Source organism: Triturus cristatus, chromosome 6 (genome assembly GCF_964204655.1).
Source record: "Triturus cristatus chromosome 6, aTriCri1.1, whole genome shotgun sequence".
Taxonomy (NCBI): domain Eukaryota; kingdom Metazoa; phylum Chordata; class Amphibia; order Caudata; family Salamandridae; genus Triturus; species Triturus cristatus.
In genome coordinates this window covers 1018569117-1018589258 of record NC_140589.1, presented here as the reverse complement: position 1 = coordinate 1018589258, position 20142 = coordinate 1018569117, and the positions used below count along the sequence as shown (strand labels likewise).

The 20142-nt window shown below is 43.6% G+C and overlaps 1 protein-coding gene across 1 annotated transcript in view; it reads left to right on the top strand.

Moving 5' to 3' along the window:
- ACOXL (acyl-CoA oxidase like) overlaps nt 1-20142 on the top strand; it is a 1019872-nt gene that overhangs the window by 406806 nt on the left and 592924 nt on the right. The window contains exons 6-7 of the mRNA XM_085611811.1: nt 1937-2051; nt 20049-20135. Coding sequence (XP_085467937.1) covers nt 1937-2051; nt 20049-20135 — 202 coding nt within the window. The remainder of the gene's footprint in view (nt 1-1936; nt 2052-20048; nt 20136-20142) is intronic.

Below are 20142 nucleotides of genomic sequence, written 5' to 3'. Positions count from 1 at the left end.
TTCTATGCTTGTATATAAGGACTCTATGTCAAGAGTGGCCAACAAGAAATCCTCATGCCATTGGATTTTGGCTAGTTTCCTGATGAAATCACCAGTGTCCTTAATGTACGTTGGTAAAGCACGGACTAGTGGCTGTAAAAAGTAATCCACATACTTACTGGCATTTTCACTGATGCTCCCAATAGCCGAAATGATTGGTCTGCCTGGTACTGGCCTCACGCCTTTGTGGATTTTTGGTATCAGCCGGAGCGTTGGGATGATCGGAAACTCATTGAATAAAAAATCAAATTCTTGGCTTGAAATTAATCCCTGCCTTTTGTAAGCATGTAACATTTTCTTCAGGGATTCCTTAGATGTATTGTAAATTTTTAGACTGCTTCTTTCATAACACTCAATGTCCGAAAGCTGCCTTTTTACTTCAATCCTGTATTCCTCCTTGGGCCAGATGACCACATTGCCCCCCTTGTCAGACATGCAAATAATTAGGCCGGGGTTGCTATTTAATTTCTGGATCAAGTTCTTATATTCTAAATCTTGTTGTTTTGTTTTCTTGCTGTTGGAACTTATGGCCCGATAGAGATTCTTTAGGTCATTGGTTACCATCTCTTGGAAGATGTCGATCGCGTCCTTGGGCATCATAGGAATGAAGTTGGATTTGCCTCTGAAAGGACTTAGACCGGCACATGGTTCTGTGCCAATGATGGAAGTGAGTCTGTCTTGGGGGGGCCGTGTGTCGACTGTCTGACTGTATGATTCATTCTGTTCAAATCCGCCAGGGTAAGAAGTAACTGTGCGTCGGCAGATTCCAAATTGTGTTCATTGGAGGTTACGCTGTTGTCATGAGGACCCATGTTTGTTTTATTGCCATATTTGATGGTAAAAAACTTCTTTAACTTCAACTTTCTTGTAAAATTAAATAAGTCCGCTCTGGTTTTGCAGTAGTTGAAATTGTTACCAGCGCAATATGAGAGGCCCAAGGAAAGAATATCCTCCTCTTTGGAGGTGAGCACGATCTTGGATAGATTCACTATGCTGTTGTTGTTGGTTTGACCCTCACCTAACGTCGTCGCCATTGTGGTTTTCTGCCTCTTTGCGCGGCGGGCCTTTCTTCTGGCATTGCGTTTTTTGTTCTGTTTTGCCCTGCGGATACTTGTGGATTCCGCGGCCTCAGGGTTTGACGGCGGTCCTCGGCTAAAAAATTCAGCTCTTCACCAGGTTGTAATATGCCGGACATGAGACTGCCCCGGACCGTTTCATCGCCTTCATTGCCGCTTCCACTGGTCAGAGAAGCAGAATCACCTGTGTCGGATTCTATTGGCGTGCATTGTTCGCCACTGTTGGGTATTTCACGTATGGTGGTAGCCAATTTATCCGAGCGTCTCTATATATATATATATATATAACAAAAGCATCTTTAGAATGTGTACTTTCTTATTCACAGCACTGTATTTGGTTTGTATAAAAAGGTCAAAATCAATTCAGGTCTAACATTTACCTATTGGCTGGCCTTTTGTAAATTCATTCTCTTCATAGCCTACTCCAAAGTATAAGTTTAGCTGCCAAAGTGATAATTGCGCGCATCCCATTTGCTCATTTGTGGATTGAAACAATAACTGTACACTCCCCTTTTGTCTGTCATTCAATGTCAGAGAATGTGGTTTTATCTCTAACTGAAGGTATCTTTAAAGCATTGTACATTTAATAATGAGTATTTCTCTACACGTAAGTCATATCTGGCTGCATCAGGGCTTTACCCTGTGGTAACAATAAGAGTACTGTTACAAAGTGAATGTAATTTATTGAACCCTGGCTAGTAAATTGTTAGATCTTTCAAACCACACACATGTATTGTTGAAAATGTCAGGGAGGCTGCTTGTTTTGCAGCATCTTGACTTTAGGTCCCAAAAATGTATTTTGTCTTACTTATCCTGTGCAGGAGTTTATCATTGATACCGAATGTGAAAATGCTGAAAAGATGTACATTGGGAATGCAATGAAAGGGAACTATGCTGCAGTATTTGCACAACTCATCATAAATGGCAAATCACAAGGTATGTGCTTAAGAACTGTTTCTTTTTTCTTCTTGTTTTTTTGATTATTTTGTTTTTTAATGTTGTATGGTAGGACATTCGATTTTGGATAGGCAGCTCAAGGTTTGAGTGATTTCCGGCATTCATATGTAATCTCCCAGAGGCCAGTCACAACTGCCCACTGTTATTACATTTACCATAAACAGCTTATAGACGGCAAATCTCCCTTATGAACTTGTTCCCTAAAATGTATGGAAAACTACAGCTTGAGTTGGTGCAGATATGAGTAGAAGTGGACACTATTCTATCACTGTTATAGACTGGTTTTCGAATGGGGAACAACAACCAGGCATTTAGATTTCACACTGTATTAAAGAAGTCCATTGAGCTGAAAAGATTCTCACTATTTATAGTGTAGTGTTTTTGGAACCTACAAACAGCATTTAACAGAGTCAATGTGGAGAACTCTGGGAAACTTTATATATTCGCCATCAAACACCATTCTTTGATAGAGGCTATTTTTGACCTAATACCGAAAAATCCATTCTGGCCATGTTAGTCTTTGCTGCATATTTATTGCAAACTGACCACACAACTTTGGATAGCATAGTGTGTGCACAAGACAGCTTATTTGCTCCAATATTCTGTACTGCATTAATTGACTGAAACTTTCCAAGTAAGTAACAAGTGTGAGCAACTAACTCCCTAAATATCATGCTTTTGCAACAAGTCTTTATGTGGTTCATATAATGGCTAACCACAGTCTATTGAAAGTGTTAAATTCTCTCTTCACTTTTTGCAATAGTAAAGCGATGACAACTAAAGGGCTTAAAGTCTTAGGGCCTAATTAAGATTGTGGAAGGAACTGAACATTCTCCAATTTCTGGACGAAATTCTTATACGAAATATGGAGTGGAATGCACTGCTTGAATTTCCTCCTCAATAATATCCCTAAGGTAAGGAAATCAGCTGGTGGATTCTACTCCATGGTTAGAGTTTCCTCTAGAAATTGGAGGATATTCATTTTTCTCCAAATTCTAAATGAGGCCGTTCACGTTTGAATAAAACAATCATGTGAGGCGTTTTTCCATCAGTAATGCACAAATGGAACACGCTGCTTTGTTTGCTAATCTACAAATCTTCTGTCCTTAATAAAAATGAAATGTTGAAGCCCAGTTAAGTACAAGTGTTCAACCATGGACTTGGGAGATTTTTAGTAAGTTTTGTGGAAAATTTAGTTGTTGTTGCCTTGTTACAATATTCTTTTATTATGACATTTTTATGAATGAGAGTTAAATTGGGTTTTCTAATTTTGAGCTATTGAGTCCCCTGAAAAGGCCATTTTAATCAGTCGACCTTGAGGCTGCTCCTTTCAAATCTAATAGCATATCTTTGGTAATGCATTAAAGATCAAATGAATGAAATATTTCCTAGTAGACATGAAGCAAAGTTTCAATTCTATTAAGGATACAGAGTTGAGGATTATGCTCTACTGTCTTTATTTTCCTTTCCAGTAGTGTTCAACTTTAATAAACAATAAAAACGATCTTTTCCATAGATCACAGAGAAAGATCAACAAAGGTGAACCAATGAGCAGTCCCGGTCCACCACAAAGGCACGAGGCTTCTGGGTAACATCCTCTTTCTTGACTGCGACGTTCCTCTCATCACCAAACTCTTCTAGTCCTTTTTAGAAGTTTCTGAGCCTACAGGAACCCGCAGAAAACAGAGATGAACCTGAACTCACTCAACAAAAGAAAAAACAGGGCAAAGCAACTCAAAACACCATTTAACAGTTTCCTACACATTGCTGCTTCAGCAAAGATAACATGGATGAGTACAGAAGCTCTTAAGAAAAAAACTCGAGGTCATACCTATGCCATACGATGAGCTGGAACACCCCCAATCTTCTGTCCCCCTTATTGTGGGTGGGGTAGTGATGGATAGCCTCAAGAAACTCTGGGCGGAAATAATCCTCGCCTCCGTGTCCTTAATAAAATAGAAACTTTCCTTCATGTCTACTAGAAAATGTTTCATTCTATGGCAGGATTGGAGGTGAGGAATATGCTCGTTCAAAGCCTGTCAACCACCATGGAAGCTATGTCCAAGACTGGTTTGAAGTAGAATCCTTTGAGCATGGAATCTGAAGAGCAGTCCACAGCGTTAATTATATCATCGAGGCAAGCGCCGAGGGAAAATGCCTTAGAGGCCATCTCTCCTCTGACCGCATGGGCCCCAAAGTACGAGATGTCAATGCGCACCTCTTGATTGACCCATCTGATCCATCTGGCTATGGTAGGAGGAGAGACCACTTTGAAAGGTTTCCTGAGGGAAATCAACAGCTGATGTTCCCCGTGAGGACGGTGATCTTCTATCATACTCTCAAAAACCTTAAAGCACTGAACTAGACACAGCCTGGGGTGTTTATCAAAAGCAGGATACAACACCAACCTGGAACCCGACTTTGTGTGCCTAGAGATATGAAAGGTGACCCCCTAGGAGTAAAGACCCGACCAGAGATGTCAAAAGTTTGCCCGTCGAACACTCTCCGACATGAAATAAGGCACAAGAGCATGGCAAGATTTGCTGATAACACCGTCCTTGACAAATATTTGTTTGACTGCCATGACTTAAAGAGAGATACAACCTTGTTAATGTCCCACAGTTTGGAGTATCTGGGTTGCGGGGGAAGCGATTAGTGAATTCCTATCATAAGTTTGCATACAAAATGGTGATCGCCCACCGCATCCCCTTGAACGGGCGTATGGCCCGCAGATAACACTGACCTACTATAATTGATATGCCAACCTCTCCGATGCCAGAGAAGCCAGAAAATTCAGAATGTGGACAACTTCACACCCCACGGGATCACCAACCAACCCATCTGGACCAAGCCGCTCTGTAGCGCTTGTTGGTGCCCCCTGCCCAAGCTGCTGCCAAAATGTTTTGAGACTTGCGTGAAAGGCCTCGGAGTCTCCAACTTTGCCTGAAATCCATCAGGCCATGAGGGGCATCCGACCCTGCAGGATCAGAGGATGGGGACCGCCCTGGGGATCCCGAAGGATATTCTGATCTGGGGGTAGAAGGATTGGAGAATCCCAGGAAAGTTCCAGGAAAACTGGAAACCATACTTGAGATCTCCAATAGGGCATGATCATAACCACTCTTGCCTGTTGTCGGCAGATCGGGGCTGAGAGGCACATTAGTTTAGCGAATGGCAGGAAGGTATAACCCGCCTCTCTCGACCAGTCCTGAGGAAGGCATCTGTCGCTGCTGCCAGAGGGTCTGTCTTCCAGCAGAAGTATTTGGGAAGTTGGTGGTCAAGGCAGGAGGCAAAAAGATCCATCGAGACCGGGCCCCAAAAGGATTGCAATCTCCGAAAAACTTGAGGATCCAACTGCCAAAGGCTTATATCTGCCCATGTCGTGGAGCACCAGTCTGCGATCGCGTTGAACGCCCCATCCCCAGGTGGTTTATATAGCAAACTGCCAAGAAGTTGTCCATTTTGAGGAGGACACTGAAGCTGACCTTGTCCTTCGTCCAACACTTGATGGGCGAAGGAGCCCGCCATCAACACTAGGCAGTTGATGTGGAGTTGTTGTTCGTCTGCGGACCACTTTCCTCCTGTAAAGGAGTCCCCGCAGCACGCTCCCCAACCTGATTTGCTGGTGTCCAACTCTATAACCATATACAGGAAGGAACCAAATATGGCTTGCCCCTTCCACGGCTCCATGTGGTCCAACTACTACTGCATCTCCATCCTCACTTCCTCTGTGAGCGGGAGCTGCTCGTAATATTGCAGACCCCTCCTCAGATGGGTGGCCTTGAGGCGTTGGAGGGCTCTGTACTAGAAAGAGCTGGGAAAGTTTGCCTGTATGGAGGATCACAGAAGACCCACCACCCTGGTGATCTGCCAGAGGGAAGTAGTGGGCCTGGCTAGGGTTCTCCTTTACTCCCTGCGGATCCTGGAAATCATCTGGACCGGCAAGCTCAAAGTCTTGTGCTCTGAGTCTATGATGAACCCGAGGAAGGTGGTCCTCTTCTCCGGGTTTAGCAGGGACCCAAGCTCTGCAATAGGTTCACTGCCATCTGCAGCTGTTCCGTGTGTAGAGTTCGGGACTGTCCCAAGAGGAGGAGGTCGTCGAGGTATATGATAAGACGGAAACATCGAGCCCTGAGGTACTCTCCACCGGCTTGAGGACCTTGGTGAAGCACCAAGGTGCGGAGGAGAGACCGAAAGGGAGAGTCATGAACTTGTATACCTGATCCTTCCACTGGAATTGAAGAAACCGGCAGTGAGGGAGGAAGATAGGAACCGCCAAGTAGGCGGCCTTCAAATCCAGGCGCACCATCCAGTCGCCCTGGCGCAGGAGGTCCCTCAGCAAGTGGATACCCTTCATCTTGAAATGGCGGTAAACCAACCAGCTGTTGAACTCCTTTAAGTTGATGACCTGGCGTTGGCTCCCGTCGGTCTTGTTCACCAAAAAAACGTTGCTTAGGAAACACCATAGATGGAGGAAGAAGCGGGATATTGACCCTTTGCGTAGGAGATCCGCCACCTCCTTGTCTACCAGGGCAGCTTGGGCTTTGTCAAAAATGAGCATGCGAGGGTGAATCTCCTAAATCGTCTACCCATAAAATTCTATGTGGAACTCCCAGAACTTCTGAAGGACCCATTGATCCAAAGTAATGCAGTTGCAATTGCATGCGAACAAAGCCAGTCTGCCACCTACCAGCAACTGGGGGGAGTGGGAAAGTCTCACATGGTTGGGCCTGGAAGTGACCCCTGGAAGTGCCTCTGCAGTCCGGACCTCGGTAGCATCTCCTGGACTGGAAAAAACTCTCCTTGTCTTGATGCTCTTGCACTTTCTTGAAGTTTCTGGGAGGACCTTGGGTGTAGACCGCCCTGACAAAAATCTTTGGGCAAAAAATCTTCTTGATTGAAGCTTGACCCTTGACCAGGGAGATGAACGTTGAGACAAACTTGCTCAATTTTTTGACAAATGGCTCACCAAAGAGCCCACCGTTAGCCACCACGCCTGCCTTTGATGAAGTAAGGTCCCCGAATTTAGGGTCAATCTTCAGTAGGAGGGAGCGTCGCCTCTCTGTCGAAGGTGCGCAATTAGCGATACTTAGGAACACTATGGCGTGTTTCGTCCAGCCTGAACCCGATTCGGGAGAGAGGGGGGAGTTTGAGGCATTAGCCTCCTCAGCTAGGTCTAGGAGTTTGGTGAGTGGGCCACAGACGTCCAGTAGTTTGTCCTGGCACGCCTTCCAGGACCTGTCCATCCCTTTCTTGGGGTCACGTATATATTTCTGTAAGAACGTGGCCATTTGAGTATCTATTTCAGGGGTGAGCGCCACCTTCCCTAAGAGAGAGGGGCAAGGGCACTCCACCCTAAGGCAGGCCCTGACCTCCTTCTCCAAAGGCTTTCTAAGGCGACTTGCCACAAACTGAGCGACCTTATTCGCAGGGGCCCACTCTGCAGAGAGGGGTGCAGAAGGTCCTCGGGGACCAAAATATCTGAAAGGGCTTCCACACCACCTGCGGGTGTGCCAGGGCCTGGAAAGGCCGGCTTCATCATTAGACTTGCTAGGGGATTTCTCGTCCCCTTCGTCCTCTCGCCATGGGGGGACAAGGCATCTGCAACACCTGCTGCGTCAGAAGGGCCAGGGGAAGGGCGGGCCAAGAAGGCATTCTTAAGGCGTTCAAATGCGCCAAGTGTAATCGGACTTGCGCTTAGGTGAGCTTGTAAGGGCCGGGGGTACCCCTTGAAGGGGGGTTCTCGGTGTAACCATATGCAATCTCCATGAGGCTGCGCTCAAAGGGCCCATGGCCGCAGCAACTGCCTAATGGATGGAGGCATCCATCGAATCCCAAAATTTGTCGTGTAGAGGGAGGACATGCAAGGACTCCTCTTCAACGTAATCCCCTTCCATGTCGGACCCCACAAGGTAATGAATCTTGCACGAGGGAAATACCCCTGAACAGTGCCTCCAGTCTACGGTATGTACCTAGCTTTACTAATCGCACTGCTACACTACTTTGGCGACCTTGAGGCTCTTAAATTTGGATGCAACGTGCAAAATACGGGTGCAAACCCCCGGGGCAGACTCACCCTAGCTCTGATGGGTATCCTGTTCGCCTGGGCCGGTCCCCAGCAACAGCCTTATCGTGACAAAACGGGCACTTGGCCTTGGCCGGATCTTCGCTCTCCGGAAGAGAGGCAGGGTCGGAGACCTGAAGGAGATTTACTGACCTGCGCACTAGCAGGCATCATGCTGTTCGTTAAAATGAATACGGACACGTGAACACACGATGTCACGGCTTCCAGGCGGCTCGAGCATAGGCTCTGCGGTGATGCATGTCTGTCAGATTACCCTGAAACTGACAAAGGAAGCATGTGCCCTGCAGAGCAACGAGATGAGGTTCGCACTATGTCAGTGCGCCCTCTAGCTGCTTGTGGCCGCCACTGCGTCAGTGCAGCATGAGACTGGTGATCGGCACCGTGATTGGAGCGATGAGGAGCGCTCCCGCGGCTCAAACTGACACGGCAAAGGTGCCGCAAAGCATACAAGCAATAGCTACAAACTGCCACAAATCAAAGCTGAGTACAAAAATTTAGTGACTTTACTGCTGGAGGAGCAGGAAAAGAAAGAGAATGTTACCCAGAAGCCTTGTGCCTTTGTTGTTGACCGGGACTGCTCATTGGTTTACCTTTTTTCACCTTTCCCTGTGATCTATGGCAAAGATAGTTTTTTCTGTTTATTAAAGTTGAACACTGTTGGAAAGGAAAATGAAGAAAGTAGAGCATCATCCTCGCATCCTGTCCTGACATAGAATTGCTTTAATAGCGTAGTGTTGCTGTGCATTGGATTGTGGACCATCAATCTGATGTTTCTGAAAACATAAGTATTAAAATAAGTATTTCCTAAGGTTAGTGCTCATTCTCTTAGATATGTTTCGCGTGTTCATTCCATTCTTAACCAAATTTGTTATCAAGTCTTTGGGAGTATCCTGAATTTGTCCTTTTGTATGGTCTGCAATACTCAAAAGTTATCACTGTGATTTAAAGAGCAGATACTGAAAAAATCTAATAACAAAGTGACATATAGGGCATATCTTTATGCTATAGTACGTTCAGTTAGCGAAGAATACTTCAGAGTGATATACTGTATCACATCCATAGTTACTTGTATATTGTATTTAGGCCACTGGTGCTTCCTCTGGCTACCATGAAATGTCCTTAGTCTAGTTAAGTTAAAGTCTTCTGAAAGTGAATCTGTTCTGGTGTAGCTAACAAAAAAGTACACTTGACATTGTACAAAATCTATAGATTATTTTCTACCGGATGAAACTTTTTCCAAGAACAGTTATTCTGACATTTTTTAGAACTTCTATGTGCTCTATCAAGTGTAATTAATAAGTCCCCCAACCCCTAATGCCACAGCATAGAAATGTGAGAATATATATTATCCCGAAAACAAAATCATGGACTTACAGTTTTATTAGAAAAGTTCCCTTTTGTTTTATTAATTTAATAAATATGATTACTGTGATCGATAGATTCATTTACTTTGCTGTTTTTCTATGGTATTTATTTATGGTAGCAATGAAGGCCCTATATAAATATATATTACTAAAAACAACGGTCCCTATTATGTATGGTATTAGGCTATAACCACAAAACTGGAATCAGCGTCGGGTGTACTGTTGTCCCAATGGACCTTATTACGTTTATTTACTTATTCGGTAAACATGAACAAACATACAATAAAGTGAGCAACAAGTGAAGGGTTCTGGAAATCAAAAGATTTCCTGACCTCGGGCATATAGTGGTAAGGTGACTTTTCAGTGATACAAATTACAGTAGTCACGATGGAAAACACATCTTGTACTCCACAATCGGCACGTCAAGTTAGTGCCACACCCAGTCAAGCTGGGGGCCTCAGTCACAGTGGCTAGAGGGGCAGTGCCCCGCCCGTGGACCCTGAATTGCATTCACGACCTGAGCAGCAAAATCGCCAAAAGGTATTCCCCATACCACGCTTCATTGTGAGCCTCAAGACTTTGAGCATTGTATGAGGATTTACCCCTCCAAGTATCGAAAACGGAGATAACCTTCCTCATACGCCCCCGTGTGGACCAGGGTCCACGGGCGGGGCATTGCCCCTCTAGCCACTGTGACTGTGGCCCCCAGCTTGACTGGGTGCGGCATTATCCCTCTAACTAACTTGACGTGCGGTCTACAGCTCCGACCCACAGCTACTTTTTAGGCATTTAGATTGACCAGTCCTGATGATGATCCCATAACCGTTGTTGGGGATCGAAACGTCGTCGACAACAACATCTTAACTTCGACTCGTAAATTTTGATTGTTGTGGAGTACAAGATTTGTTTTCCATCGTGACTACTGTAATTTTTATCACTGAAAAGTCACCTTACCACTATATGCCTGAGGTCAGGAAATCTTTTGATTTCCAGAACCCTTTCACTTGTTGCTCCCTTTATTGCATGTTCGTTCATGTTTACCGAATAAGTAAATAAACGTAATAAGGTCCATTGGGACAACAGTACACCCAACGCTGATTCCAGTGTTGTGGTTATAGCCTAATTCCATCCATAATAGGGACCGTTAATGTAGTAATATATTGCCACCCTTGGTCCCTTCCGACTTACAGGGTTCCCTTGTTCCTTGGACCCACCCGCCAAATTTGGATAAGACCGCCAGCACGGCAGTGGAAAAGTGCTTTCTACTACTGCAGCATGTGCTGTGGCCCAGGAAAAGGGCTGCAGCACTAACTGCAATGGAAAAAAAGCCCTTTGTGCACAGTCATGCACTGTGTGCCAGGCACCATGTGGTGCCAGGCACACAGTGCATGTATGTGGGGGGGCACTACATATGCCCCCCCAGGCCTCTTAGCATTTACCTATGGGGGGTGGGGGGGCCTTCCAGGGGCCCCCGAAGTCCGTTTCCGTCTGCCTTTTCATGGTGGTGGGACCGCCATGAAAAGGGGGTCGGAAAGGGACATCTTAATCCCTACGACGGTGCCTGCGCAGGCACTGCCTCCATTGTAGTGATATGTTATGTATGATATTGAATTTGTTAAGTGCATGGCTGCCCCATCGACGGGACAAACCAGCACTAAATTCTCAGGTACTAACCCAAGAGTGAAGCAAAAGAGAGGATTATTCAGGGTAGAGCCTGGCCTTAACTGCCCTCCTGAAAAACCTATGATCCTGTATGCTCCTGATATTGCTTGGCAGGGTGTGCCAGAGTGAGGACGCTAAAGCCCGGAACGACCAGCCTCCTGCCCGTGCTCTTCTAACACGGGGGACACGTAGCAGATGTTGATTAGATTAGAAGAGCGGAGGGTGTGTTCAGGTACATGGGGGATGAGAAGATTGGCTAAAACAAGGGGGCTTGGAAAATTCTGTGACAGATACACAAGGACTTAAATTAAATTCTCCATTCTGCCGGGAGCCAGTGCAGCTTACGTACGAATTTGGAAGTAGGGCAAGATTTTGGGACGGCAAAGCGGGTACGGAACACGGTGTTCTGCACCCTGTGAAGATGATTGATCCCTGCTTTATTAGCACCCAGGTACAGAGAGTTTGAAGAACCGAAGTAGTGACTTCAATACACATAGGAGTCCAAAACAACTACCCGCCACAGATTTTGTCTGTGCCTGAAAAGTAAGTGCACCGCCTAACCAAACGCCCCGGTTTTTTACAGTCTCCTTCGGGGTATAGAAAGCTCCCAACACGGCAGACCACCATTGATCACTCCAAAAATGCGTGTCTCTTCCTATAAAGAGTATTTCGGATTTGCTTGCATTCAGCTGAAGACAGTTGGCTGTCATCCGTTTGGCGATGGCCATCATGTCATTTCGGAACTTGGCAATGTGTTGGATAAAGAGATCACAAGCTGAGTATCATAAGCGTATTAGACCATGAAAAGGCCCCTGCTTTTGCAACTCTCCTCAGGGGTGAACGTAGATATGTTGGGCTCAGGGCCGACCCTGTGGAACCCCGTTATGTACGAGCTCCATTCTCGGAGCCTTAGGGAGTTGAGATCACTTGAAAAGATTTGCCTGATAGAAAGGATACAAACCAGTTGAGAGCGGTGTCCACTAAGCCAATCTCTTGATTGCACCAGGATTTTATGAGATACAGTGTTGAACGCGGCGCTGAGGTCAAGAAGAATCAAGGCAGAGGTATGGCCCTCATCCAGTGAACTCTGCAATTGTTCAGTCACTGCCAGCAAGGCTAATTCAGGGTCTAAATCCATTCTGCGATAGGATTCCGATCGCCACCCCAGCGGGAACTTGTATCTTGTTGTAGGCGAGGCTTTCCCCCTGACTTCTGCACTCCGACCGCCGGTATTGTAATCCAGCGGTCAAGCCAATGGCCTAGATGTCGGGCGGACTGCCAACGACCACCTGTCAGTGGTGGTCCGCCCGCCATTGTAATGAGGCCCATAGTTAGATTTTTGGTTCTTGGTGACAGGCTTATGTCTGCTCAATTCCAGTACTGCAAAGTGGCTCACGAATTAAGTGCACTGGTGCACAGACATGTCGGACATCTCACCTTTTTTCACACGCTTCAATTTCTGGTGTACTATTTTTCGTGATTAGACCTTACTGACTAAGGAAGGCTTTCACTGGCAGTAGGTAGGCTGGTCAGGTGCAAGCCTAGCTTGGTTGACCACGGTATGGTGCCGTGGCCTTCCACAGGGGTTTCCCTGCTGTGATGCCTTGTTGTCCCAATTCAGGGGCTCACCCCGTTATAATGGTTTGGTGGATACAATTCATTAGCCAAGACTACAATGTAGACCCGCTGACAGAACCCTGCACCAAACTGAAAAAATGCATTGACAGGAACCGCTGTGATGGCAGTTCCTGCCTATGAATTATAAATGACTGCCAACGTGACAGTCATTTGTAAATTTGGCAGGCGGTCCCCCGACCAGGGTGACAGAGTAAATTACTCCGTTGCCCTGACAGAACAATGAGACGTCTTCTCAAAATTAAATCAGCCCCTTAGGCTGTTGACATTCTCAAAGTGGTCTTTAAGTTTTACCTAAACGAAAAAATTCCCCTTCTACTTATTTTTTTGCAACAACACACTTCCGTAGTTAAGGAACATAATCTTTGACGCCTAGCGTGCACTAAGGCTCTACACTGTGCAGTCTAACTCTTTATGAATGTGGGAAGTGATGGTGATGTCAGTAGAGCAGGTACTAAACCCTCCATCGAACTATCGAGGGATTCCTCTGTAGCCTAATACTACATTGAGCACAGAACTCATCCTCTTTCTGGTGTCTGAGCATACTCCAGAATTGCTAAGTGATTTTTAATGTCTTTCGTCAGCTATGTTCCTGACAGAGTGAGATGTACAAAGCATCTACATGGGCCACTCTTAATATATTTTTCAGGAACAATGCTCTGAAATCTTTTTCCCAAAGCAAAGCACATTTTAGAGAGGAGGTTCTGAGAACTCTTTTTGGCTAAGCTGACTACTTTTGCAGCCTTCTGCTACTTACCCTATCCTTTTTGCCACAATTTAAGAAGAGGAACGAGCCGGTGCTTAGAAGTAAGGAAGCATGACCTTTAAAGTGAGAACCTTTTCTCTAGCCAGCTGACTCCCTTTGGTTATCAATACCTACTTATGAATCAGTCAATCATTAGTCAAAAACGAACACCAACTAGCTCATTGGTCATTTCAAAGATATAAGCACATATATGGTACTGGGCATCCTACCTCTGAATTAACAGGTTGCAAAGCAGTTTCCTGGCCTTCCACAATGTGATATCACACCCACAAATTGAGAAAGGGTGATGTTCAGTGCAGAAAGGGCAACCAGGGTACAGAAGCTATCTTTATTCTTTTTTTTTTTTTTTTTTTTTTTTTTTTTTTTAAATTTTTATTGAGCAGATTCAAGAAATACAAAAAAGACATACTAGTAGAAACTTTAGAGTGGCAGGACAAACAAATAATGAATGTTATGCGGTTAAATAATGCAGTAGACATCGAAGGGAATCCAATTACATTTCTAGGAGCAAGAATGGCAAAAAAAGAAGATAAGAAAAGAAAAGAAAAGGACGCGAAAATCATCTGAGACACAATAAAATATTCATAATGAACATAGCCTTCAAGTATACATATATACTTATGTTTTAACAGAAGAATCAAATTAGTCCCTCAGCGACTCATACCAATTAGTTATTGGTAACCAAACTTGTTCCCCATGAGATCGAGACTTTTTACCTCTTGCTCTATAGATAGCTATTTCTAACTTATATATTGCCAGTAATCTATTTAGCCAACCCTGGAAAGTTGGTGCTTCGGGATCTTTCCATCTTGTTGATAAAATTATTCTATAGACCGCAGTGCCGATGTAAATAACGGGAGTTTCTAGGTCGGTATGGCCGAGAGAGTCATCATAACCTAACAAAAACAAAGTAGTTGACGTTTTTATCGCATGCCCAAAAATTTCAATCCAATGCTTTGTGATGGCCATTTTAAACTGTTCCAATTTGGGGCAATCCGAGAACATATGTATAAGGTCAGCCGGACCTAGAGTACATCTGGGACACTTATCATGTTCAGCCTTACCCCAGGAGAATAATTTGGAGGGGGTGTAATATAAATTAAATATAGTTTTATATACTTGGGCCTTTAAGTTAGAGGCAAGTAAAACTTTGGAAGATAAATATAGAGTCATATCTATATCTGCATTAACATTGTTCAATTTATTAGCCCAACTGGTTTCTATATCTTCAAGGTCGTCGGGGTGATTTCTGATGAAAATATCATATAGATGGCTTATTCTGGTGCGATGTTTTCTTAAAAGGTCAAAGAGTGGTATGGGTTTTAGTTCTATGTCGGATTTAATTTGTCTAAGACTTGTATAAATTTGAATAAATTTTAGATAATCTGTGGGTTGGATATGATATTTAGCGTATAAATCATCAAATGTTGCTTTACCTTCACTATCGAAAAAATCCCCAATAGTTATGATGCCCAGATTCGCCCACCGCCTAGTTATATTATCATTGAAGAATTGCGGTATAGCTGCACTATCCCAAAGCGGTGTATATGATGTGAATTTTGGAATAGAGAGCATTTTAGTAATTCTATTCCAAATTTTCCGGGCGTCTGTAAAGGTCTTAAATTTAATTTTTTTGAAGTAGGAAGGTTCTACTTGTCTCAGAAGCAAACCTCTTGCTTTACTGCCCAGCATCAGCTCGTAAATTGATGGTATATATTGATCATGATTGTTATTATAGCTGTTGTTACTGTTAGTACCTGGTATAAGTAAAACCATCATCGGTTGTAGGAAAGCGGCCCATAAATAATAAGTTAAATTTGGAATAGCTAAACCACCTCTTGAGGATGGTAGTGTCATTTTTACCAGCGCTCGCCTTGTCTTCCCATACCTCCAAATAAAGGATGATATCGCACGATCTAAGGTTTTAATTGTATCGATACTGGCAAGAAGGGGGATTGCCCTAAATAGATATAAAATCTTTGGGAATACCACCATTTTAACGTAGTTACCTCTACCAATTATAGAAAGATGAAGATTATTTATTCTAAGTAGGTCTATTTTTATTTTTTTTAATTAGGGGGTCATAATTTATTGCATTAATTTCACTTATTTTTGGTGAGATGGTCACTCCGAGATACTTTGCCGAATTAACTCGATAAAGGCTTACAAAAGGAGTATTAGCAGTAGATAGCACCATTGTTTTGTCTTGGTTCAATGAGTATCCAGAGTATAAACCGAAAGTACGAGTGATTTCTTCAATATTAGTTATAGCCTCAGTAGGGTTAGTTGTTAAAACCGCAACGTCATCGGCATAGGCAAGAACTTTGGTAACATATACGCCAGCTTTAATAGGTCTAATCGATGGTGAGGTTAATAGTTTGAGGATAAGGGGATTAATATATAAGGCGAACAATAATGGAGAACACGGGCAACCTTGTCGTGTACCCCTTTGTATGTTAATAATTGCAGACTCACCTCCACCCGTCATTACTTTTGCCTTAGGGTCTGCATAAAGGGCCTTAATAGATTTTATAAAGACCGGGCCAAAGTTGTTAACAGCTAATATTTCCCAAAGAAACTGCCAAGAGACCCGGTCGAAAGCTTTCTCAGCATCAAGCAGGATCAGCGACATCTGGTCCCCCCTTGCTCCCACAATGTCAAAAAGGGAGATCACTCTACGCGTGTGATCTGTAGTGCTCTTACCGGGTATAAAACCGTGTTGCCAGGGAGAGACCAGACGTTCGATGATCCTGCTCAAGCGATTAGATAAGATTTTAGCATATATTTTTGAGTCTGAATTAATCAGGGATATTGGTCGATAAGAAGTTGTTAAATCGGGTGGCTTATCTTTTTTGATAAAAATGACAATATTCGTTAGCTTCCAGGATTCAGGAGATTTACCAAGCCATTGTATCCCCAGAAAAAGATCATGCATAAATGGGATAATTACATTGCCCAATATTTTGTAAAGGTCAGTAGGTATTTTGTCTGGCCCTGCCGCCTTTCCCGCTGCTAATTCGGCCAAGGCAAGTTCTACTTCAGCTAAGGTTATGTCTATTTCGAGTGCATCTTTTGTACCATCATCGAGGCAATTAGTCCAATTAGTCTCTTCCAACCAGTTCTCTAAAAAATCCTTGGTATCAGCGGCTAAGCCATGATCTCCATTTTGATACAATTTTTGATAGTAATCATAGAAGCATTTAGTGATGTCCTCTTGAGTGGTATATTCTCTTCCCTCATATTTGATATTCTGGATGGAATTACGAGATTGTGATTGTCGAGTTCTAAGGGCAAGATATCTCCCTACATTCTCGCCAGTCTCATAGACCTTACTCCGATTCGATTGAAAAGTTTCGGCTACCTTACGAGTTAATTCATCGTTAAACTCGGCTTTGAGCACTAAGATTTTATTTAGTATTTCTTCACCTGGAATCCCCAAGCTCAACTGACTGGCATGTAAATACTCTAATTCGATGAGTCTATTGGTCAATTGAATTTGTACTTTTTCCTGTTCTTTTTTTCGGCTGGCAACAAAGGTAGCGGTCTCTCCCCTTAATGCTGCCTTGAAGCAGTCCCAAACATTGAACCGAGACGCACTATATTGATTAATATCAAAAAATTCTTGGGCCCATTGTCTAATATGATCGATGTATGCCTGGTTGACTAGAAGTTTACGGTCAAATGTCCATTGTGGATAGGCCCTCTTAAGATTAGGGACATCGCATATTAGACAAAGTGCGTTGTGGTCTGATATTGTCTTTGGGGATTTAACGATAGAGGCATTAGAAGCAATATCGGTAGTTGTGTATATATAATCAATCTGTACATATTTCCGATGAGGATAGGAAAAATACGTATATCCAGGATCTCCGCCATTCTTTAATGACCATATATCACACAGATTGTGACTATGAATCAAATTTTGTAGCGCCCTGAACACTCTTGGTTTTCGACCCAGATAAGTATGTTGGTTTTGATTATATTGTAGTGGGTCACTTGATAAATTGAAATCACCACATAATATTAGAGGGCCGGTCCATAATGCTAATTCTGAGTCTAGCTCAATAAATAAAGTAGGATCATCAATATTAGGGCCATAAATAGAACATATGACAATTTCTAAATTAAGTTGAACAATGGCCCACCTACCATGACTGTCAACTTTTTTACGTATTGGAGTGCCAAGTCCGGATCTTGCAAAAATGGTGACCCCCCTAGTTTTAGAGGTTTGTGTGGTTGCAGCCAATAGGTTGAAGCCCGGGATATTCAATTTATCAATCTCCCCGATCGGAATATGGGTTTCCTGTGCACATATAATATCCCAGGAATTTTGTCTCACTAGTTGAGTAAATTGATCCCTCTTCCCTTTGTCATTAAGTCCTGCCACATTCCAGCATCCTAATTTTAACTTCCCGATTTTATTGTTTTATTTTTTAAACACGGCACATGAAGCGTAAATAACAGTTTAATTTCGATACATAATCTTATAGTACTCTCGGATCTGCTCATTTTACAACATATTTTTTCCCCCCTTCCCCTCCCACCCCTCCCAGCAAAACACCCACACAACCCCCCCCCCCCACACACCCCAACCAACCCACCCAAACATCCCAAAAAAAGGCAACAAGACTCCGTAAGAGTCTTTTGTGATGGTTTAGCAATGTCTGACCGACACCGGAAAACAATACAACCCAAAAAAAAAAAAAACAAAGGAGAGGAAACAAAAGAGGAGAAAGCGGAGCAAAGCCACGCGAAAATCAAGAAGAGAGGAATAACCGGAAATTGTTTGACCCTCTCTGTACAATATAAAGTACAATTAGTCAGTAATTTAGACACTGTGAATCACCCTCGTTCTGAATTTAGCATACTAATTACAAATTTAAGAGAGGTGACCCAACAATGTTAATGATATACGGCGTTATAAAGTGGTTTAAGCATTTTATGCATTTTACTTTAAGCTGTCAAGGTACTCTTTAGCCTTGATCTCGGATGTGAAAAACTTAATTTGCCCACCATTGATTACTTTTAACTTAGCCGGGTTGTTAAGATATGCCGTGACATTCTTGTCTTGAAAAGGTTTAATCAGCTGTCGTAATCTCCATCTGCGTTCGACTGTGTAATGACAAAAGTCAGGGCGCACAAAATAGGAGATGGTATCCTTGCTGCGAGGTTTATCTGGCTTAGCTTTATCGGAGATAGCTTGTCGAAGCATAAAATTTCCAAAGTAAACTAAGATTGCTCGTGGGTATTTCCCGGCTACAGCCGCAGATTTTGGAGTTAAAGGAACTCGATGTGCACGTTGTATCTCGTAGTCCCAGTCCCAGGCAGCAAGCTCAGGTAGTGTATCGCGCATCAACTGTATAATGAAGGAACGACAGTCTTCGCCCTCAACTTTCTCTGGAACACCAAGAACGCGAAGGTTATTCCTGCGAAGTCTATTTTCATAGTCCTCCAACTTCCATCTGGTATCTTTGAGTTCTGCCTCATGCGCCTCAAGCCGATCATTAACTCTAGTAGCGTCGGTTTCATTCTGAACGATCCGCGCCTCTATGTCATGCAGCCTTTCTGTGAAAGCACCCATCGTCTTTGATAGTTTACGGACAACCCCTTGGACCTTCTGCACAGCTACTCGCGCTTTGCGACTGTCTCTTGAGGTCTCTTCACGATGAGAAGCGATGGCTTGTAAAACTGTTTCCATGACTTGAGACAATGTCGCACCAGTTGCACCAGAGACATCAGGATGTGGACCAGCTTGATGAGTGTTTATGGCTCCATTTAAATTTGGTACCTGTGGCGTGGCAATGATATTTTGACTATGACTGGAATTCAAAGCTGTTGGAGTGTAATCCCAAGTTAGATCATTTGTTCCTTGGCATCCAGCTTTCCCCTTTTTGAGTACTGTCCGTTTTTTATCACGTGGTTCCCTTGAAGGGTTGAAGTCTGAATCTGTACTGGAGTACGAGTCAGAATCGTTCTCGCCCTCATCCACCTCATCCTCTGTGTCACCGGACAAGCTAAAGCCATCTGATAAAGAGTAGAAGTCGGTTATATCTTTATCTTTATCTTTTTCATTGTCCGCCTCAGTTGCCTCCAAATGATCTGTATAATGGTCGGTTTCCTGGCCTTCCACAATGTGATATCACACCCACAAATTGAGAAAGGGTGATGTTCAGTGCAGAAAGGGCAACCAGGGTACAGAAGCTATCTTTATTCTTTTAAATGTGCTATCTAAGAAAATTGACCAGAATTATTAACAATTGTTCACATTGTGGTAGCTAAAAGGAATCTGTGAAATCGACTACATTAATCTGCTGTTAATAATCCTTCTTATTAAATATTCAAGATGTGGTTTAACTTGCCATATGTTCACCAGACCAGCTGTGGTAAGACTTGTAGTTATTTGTTTTGAAGAACTATTAATAGTGGCACCTCACGCATGCAATATCCTGTTTTCTTCTCTTTAGGTCCTCACTGCTTTATTGTTCCGATTAGGGACCATAATGGTAACATGTATGCAGGTGTGACGGCTGTTGATATGCTATATAAAGAAGGTAAGTG